At 70.1% G+C, this 6,352-nt stretch overlaps 1 protein-coding gene across 1 annotated transcript; it reads left to right on the top strand.

Annotated features, from left to right (window-relative positions):
• Positions 1–3,118: 3,118 nt before the first annotated feature.
• Positions 3,119–5,099, top strand: PVALEF (parvalbumin like EF-hand containing; the record flags this gene model as incomplete). Its single annotated transcript, XM_079797642.1, has 3 exons — positions 3,119–3,446; positions 3,539–3,674; positions 3,933–5,099. The coding sequence occupies 3 exons, from the start codon at positions 3,119–3,121 to the stop codon at positions 4,198–4,200; spliced, it is 732 nt and encodes a 243-aa protein (XP_079653768.1). The 3' UTR covers positions 4,201–5,099.
• Positions 5,100–6,352: the final 1,253 nt, after the last annotated feature.

Genomic DNA, 6,352 nt, shown 5'->3' with positions numbered 1-6,352 from the left:
ACCCAGGCTGCGCGGGAGCTCTGAGCCACGGGAGCCTGGGCCTCTCCTCTGGGGGGGACCAGCCGTCGGCTTTAGGGCCAACGGAACGCAGTCCAGTTTGGCCTCATCTTAACTTGGTCCCGTCAGCAAAACAAGGCCCATCCACAGGACAGCGGGAGTAGGGACATAGACATACATGTCTTTTGGGGTCACCATTCACCCCACTCCACGGTGAAGGACACGGGCACGCCGTGGGGAGGGGAGCAGCACCTATGTGGTCCCTCCTGTAACCCCAGATCCAGCCACACCCACGTACCGGGCACCCCAGTGGGCGTCACGGGGCCCAGGGACCCCCCTGCTGGCCAGGACTCGCCCCACAGGTGCCCTGTGTAGGCACATCGCCCCCCTGTGTGTGGGGGGGGTGGGGTGCTGAAGGGGAAGGCTGTTCCGGACCCCAACTGGCCTGAGGCAGCCCCTCCGGACAAGCCGGCCACCGCAGCTGTGCCCCCAGGGTAGGGGTCAGGGGCCACCCACACTTGCCAAGGAGACCTCAGAAGGCGGGGTAGAGCCTCCCCAGGAGAGGGAAGGTGTCGGGGCTCCAAGCTGGCCTGGCCGGGGCCCCTAGCCCCCCAGGGACACCCCATGATCTGGGGGTGGGGTGGGTGGCCTGGGGGAGCTTCGTCCTTGAGTGGAAATGGCTGTGGGAAGAGAGACGCGAGTTCCCTGTGTCTGTGGTCCGGCCGGGCAGGACTGGGCTGCCCCTGCTGGGGTGCCGGCTGAACCGGGGTGGGGGTGGGGGGCCAGGAGAGCCGCCCCCTGCCGTCCGCCCAGTGCCCCACCCCCGAGGGCCGCACCTGAGCCTCCTGGAAGGGACTCTGGTGGTCCGTGGCCCCTGCAGCCAGCTCAGCCCAGCGCAGGGGCCGGTGGCCGGGGCCAGGGCTGCGGGCGAGGAGGGGCTGCCCGCTGTGGACAGAGCTGGAACGCAGGGGCAGCCAGGGACCGGCCGTCTGTCATCTCGGGGCAGGTGCTGGCTCCAGGCGTCTGCGGCACTCCCCGCCCCTTCCCGGGGCTGGAGGACAGGACAGCCACCCTCCCTCACCGCCGGGCGGGGCGGGCGCAGCGCCCCCCCCGCAGACCCTCCCAGCCGCTGGCCTTTGTGATCGGGTTTAATTCACGCTTTGTTAAAAGCGCCACTTCTCACGGCGCGTTTGTCTTTCTGTGACGTCACGTGGAAACCACGGCACGGCCGGTGGACAGGCCGGGGGCCTTTCACGCACTCAGTGCGGCCGCACGGCCGTGTCCTCCGGGTGTCTCCGTCGCCCCAGATCAAGCCTGCTCTGCGCCCACAAACCCCAGCGCCCCGGGGCCCACGCTCCAGCCCGGCGGGCACCAGCTGTCGCCTCTCCCGGACGCTTCCGCGGCGGAGCGGGGCCTCTGTAACTGTTGTCCTCCACGCAGCACGCGGGCGGCACGCACACTCCGAGAACGTCCCCCGTGGGGCACACACGTGGGCGTCCGTGCTGCCAGGACGAGGCCGCCGTGTGAGGGCGTGCAGGGGGGTGGCCGCCCTGCCGGCTGGGGCACCGCGGGGCTGGGCGCTTTGGGGTAACCCTCTGGGAGAAGGAGGTGCAGGCACATGGACTCTTCTGAGGCTCGTCCTGGTCACCCCTCTTGGGAGGCAGACACACATCAGAGCGCCGTCTGCAGTGACACACACAGAACCTGCTGGGGGAGAGGCCCCCGGCCCCCAGTGACCCGGGCACAGGCCCCCTGCACCCCCCGTGACCTTGGTGGGCCCAGCCACCACCTCGGGGACCACGACCCCCCTCACCCCACGAGGCCACAGGCAGGTGGACCTCTTGCGACAGACAGAAACCCTGTCTGCTCTCTCCCCCCACCCCAGGCTCCGGGAGGCCAGCACTGCCCATGGCCGGCCTGCCCAGCCGGCGTGGACGTGCAAGTGCCAGTGAGCTCTGGGGGCAGCCAGTGCCAGGCTGGAGTGCCGGGGGGGGCGGACAGCTGCAGCCCCAAGCTGTCAACAGGCCGGGCGGCCGCAGGTATAAAGGCCCCCAGCTGACACGCCTCCCAGAGCCGCGAGGGAAGCGGGCAGAGGTGAGCCCTGCGGGGAGGGGTGGCTGGGCCACGCGGCTCACCACGATCTTGGGGCGCTGTCCCCCCACAGGACCGGGGGAGGCCCTGGGGTCTGCGGGGGCCCAGGGAGCCCAGAGAAGGCAGGAGGAGGAGGAGGGGGCGGCCCCGCGGGAGCCCAGCCTGAAGGCAGCTGCGTGGCCGGGTCTGCAAGGGGTGGGCACGAGGCCGTGCGGGGAGGGAGCGTGGCTGTGAGTCGGGTCAGAGGGAAGGCGGAGACCGGCTCACCGACCTCGGGACCCCAGGTGCTGCGTGGGGGGCGAGGACCAGGCAGGCCCAGGCCCCTCGGACCCGCAGGCCACAGGGCTGCCCCCGGGGCCGGAGCATGTTCCAGAAGGCTCCACGCCCGTGAACTTTCGAGAGGGCCAAGGAGCCTCTGAAATAGCTGCTTTGCCACGAGCCCCAGAACCCAACCCCCCCTGGGGACAGCAACCCGAGCGCCCAGCAGCTCACAGGGCTCCGCCGTGAGGGGCACAGGACAGCCTGGTCCCGGCTGCTGGCCCTGCCTGTGCCAGACCCCGCCCGCCGGCTGGGATTCCTGCCGGCCTCGGGGGGCTGCCTCGGTGGGGGGCTGCCTCGGTGAGCCTGCATGAAGTGGGACAGGGACGTGCACACCTCGCCAGAGGCTGTGGCAGGTGCACCCCCGGCCGGCCCTTCTGAGGGCCTGGACAGGGGGCGGGGTCACCCTGCTCGATGGGGAGTCTGGGCCTCCCTCAGTCCAGCTCCAGATGGGCCTGGGCCCAGCACACCCCACAGAGTCAGCGTCCAGCCAAGATGACCAGGACCCCCTGACCTAGGGTCTGGGCCTGAGCTTGGCTGGAGGAAGTGGGGCTTCAGGTCACCAGGGAGGCTCTGGAGGAGGCGGCTTGCTGGGCCTTGAAGGACAGCCCGGGAGCAAGGAGGGAGCAGACGTTGCCACGGCCACCCGAGCAGAGAGAAGGAACTGTATGCATCACCTACCACTCGGACCCTCCGTCTCTTCTTCTGTGAGATGGGCGAGCACCTCACTGTGGCAGCAAGAGGCGGGGACGCAGACTCGTCTTCCTCGGGGCCGGGCCCGGGGGCCTCCACAAGCCCAGGGCCCCGAGGGCAGCTGGGGGTCTGGTCGGGCGCCTGGGGTCACTCGGGGGGCAGGAGCTGGCAGCGGCAGGGTCCCTGCGGAGCGCCCTCCCGCTGTGCCCGCGCTGAGCTGGCTCCTCCCTGCAGGGCCAGCATGGACGAGGACTTCTCCTCCCAGATGAAGAAGGTGGCCTTGGCCATGGGCACGTCCCTGTCGGACAAAGACATAGGCCTGCTGCCCACGGACGTGAGGCACCACGGTATAGCCCGCCCCCGGAGCCCCGCCCCACCCGCCGGGTCTCCCTCTGGCCCGGCCAGCGTGGAGACTCACTGACCTTGCCTGGTCCCCCAGGCGCCTTCAACTACCTCAAGTTCTTCGAGCACATGCAGAAGTTCCAGGCCTCGGGGCAGCTGGAGGGCGCCATCCGCCAGGCCTTCCAGACGCTGGACAAGGACAAGAGCGGCTTCATCGAGTGGAACGAGATCAAGTAACAGCCCCCGTGCGGCTGGGGGGCGGTGCCGTGGGTGCTGGGCCCTGGGCCCCTGCCTGTCCTTGCCACCACGACCGCCCAGCAGACCCGGCACCCTCCGTGGGCCCCACCCAACCTTTCGGGAGGCGGGGCCACAGGGACACACCGGACCCGGCTCCGGCTGGGCCTCAGTTTCCCCCCCCTGTAAAATGGGCACTTTGTAAACTGTCGGGCATGGCGGACGCCCCGGCTCTGACCGGAGCCCGCCCGGCCCAGGTACGTCCTGTCCACCATCCCCAGCAGTGGGCCCGCCGCCCCGCTGACGGACGAGGAGGCCGAGGCCATGATCCAGGCGGCCGACACCGACGGCGACGGGAGGATTGACTTCGAAGGTGGGCAGCGCGGGCCGTCTCTCGGGGCCTTCCTGCCCCGCCCCCTCCAGGCCCCACCCGGGTCCCTCGGTCCACCATCCTCTGAGGCAGAGCTGAGTGGCTCCCCGCTGCCAGGCGCTGACCCGTGCCCCCAAGCTCACAGCCATCTGTGATGGGCACCCCCCCCCCCCCCCAAATCACAGACGGGGAAACGGAGTCTCAGAGATGCTGGCTGTGGGGAAGGTCACCTGGGCCGCCTCAGGCCGAGGGTCAGTGGGAGATTAGGGGTGTGGGGGTGGGGACATCAGAGGTGGACCCAGGAGGGAGGTGGACCGGGGAGGGCTGAGCCCTAGGCAGTGGGGGTGGGGTGGGGGCTGCCGTGTGAGAACTGGCATTTGTGGGGCAGCAGGCCTTCCCGGAGGCTCCCGTGGCACCCCGAGGTCTGTCATCCTGCCCCCCCCGCCCCCCCCAGGAGGGCAGGCAGCCAGGAGGCCCTGGTTAGGGGAGCACAGCCCAGAGCCGACCGATGGGCTTCCAGACGCCCTGCCAGCTGTGGGCCCACCCTCACCCCCAGGCCTCCACGCCCCCGAACCCTGACTTGTGGGTGACCACAAGGCTTAACAGGCTGAGAGGTTTGCTCAGGACCTAGCCCCCAGCCCCTCTGTGCCTCAGTTTCCCCACTGAAGGCGGATGGAGTCTAAGGGAATGTGGAGGGTCCCCACAGAGACCCTCCATCGTGAGCCCCGGGTGGGCGGGTGGGCGCAGGGCGCCCAGGACTGTGGGGTCCCTGCTCATAAGGGGGCACACCTCCTGGGGACCTGCAGGGCTCTGGGGGCACGAGGCAGGGGTTACCTACAGAAATCCGTCTCCCGCTCTAGAATTCTCCGACCTGGTCAAAAAGGAGAAAATTCCGAAGAAGAAGTAGCCCCACGCCCACCCGGCCAGCGAGGGGCCCTGAGGGGCAGCGGGTCCACGTGTGCCCGCTGAGAAGGCCGAGGGGGGAATAAACCAGCATTAAGTGAACGGCTCGGGGCGTGGCCTGTGTGTGGGGCGCCTCGTGCACTGGGCAGGGTCTCGGGTGGGGGAGGCAGGGTCTCGGGTGGGGGAGGCAGGGTCTCGGGTGGGGGGGAGCAGGGTTTCAGATCAGGGGGGCAGGGTCTCGGGTGGGGGAGGCAGGGTCTCGGGTCGGGGGGGCAGGGTCTCGGGTTGGGGGGGCAGGGTCTTGGATTGAGGGGGCAGGGTCTCGGGTCAGGGGGCAGGGTCTCGGGTTGGGGGGCAGGGTTTCGGGTCAAGGGGGGAGCAGGGTTTGGGTCAGGGGGTGGGGGGCAGGGTCTCGGGTTGGGGGGGCAGGGCCTCGGGTCGGAGGGGGCGGGCAGGGCCTCAGGTCGGGGTCAGTTGGGTGAGTGGCCCTGTCCTTCATCTGCCTCCTCGTCCCCACCTCCCTGCAGCTGCCATGGGGGGCTGCCCTGCCGCGCGCCCCCCCCCCCCAGCGGGGTTCTGCTCGGGGCTCGTGCCGGCCAGTCCCTGGGCCACCAGGGTCCATAGAGTGGCTGCGTGAGCACCACTCGGGCACCTGCAGCCCCAGGGGTGGCCGAGGGGACCCCGGCGTGCGCCCTGGGCCATGCTCTCGGGGTTGGACACGTCCCTGCACCTCCTCCTGCTCCTCCTTCGCCCCAAGTTCTTCCTAAGGAAGAGCCCCGCCCGCTGCCTCGGCCCCACCCCCACTCGCCACCTGCCAGCCGCCTCTGGGTGGCTAAGCCCCCCCCCACCCCGGAGGCCGCAGCCCCTCCCGGCCTCTCTCCTGTGCTGGGGCCCCTCCGCCCATTTTGTCTCCCTGACCCCTCGATGGCTGAGCCCAAGGCCGAGCTCGGACCCTCCCAGAGCCCCGCCAGCCCCGCCTGCCCATCATTGGACCCCTGTCCGGCCAGGAGGACCAGCCCTCTGCGCAGAGGACACCAGGCCCCGAGACCCCAGGGGGGCCCCCAAGGAGCCCACTCGGCCCCACGTCCCGGTGGCAGCGGGCCTGAGGGCGACTTCTGGAAAAACATATTCTTACTGATTCAGAGAGAGAGACAGGAACATCACGTCCCCACGGGGGACGGAGCCCGCAACCCGGCACTGCCCTGACCAGGACTCGAACGTGATCCACAGGCTCACAGTTCCACACTCGACCACTGGCCATGCCGGCCGGGCCTGAGGGCGACTTGTGCCGGGACTCACACCAGCAAGAGCAGAGCCCCCAGGGCCCTTGACAGAGAGGGCGCGGCTCCCCCACAACAGTGGGTCCCCCACACGGTGCGAGCAGGAGGGAGCTCCTGGCCAGCG

This window comes from Cnephaeus nilssonii (genome assembly GCF_951640355.1).
Source record: "Cnephaeus nilssonii genome assembly, chromosome: 19".
NCBI classification, from domain to species: Eukaryota; Metazoa; Chordata; class Mammalia; order Chiroptera; family Vespertilionidae; genus Cnephaeus; species Cnephaeus nilssonii.
Note: the sequence above shows the minus strand (reverse complement) of the source record. Positions and strands in the feature narration are given on the sequence as shown.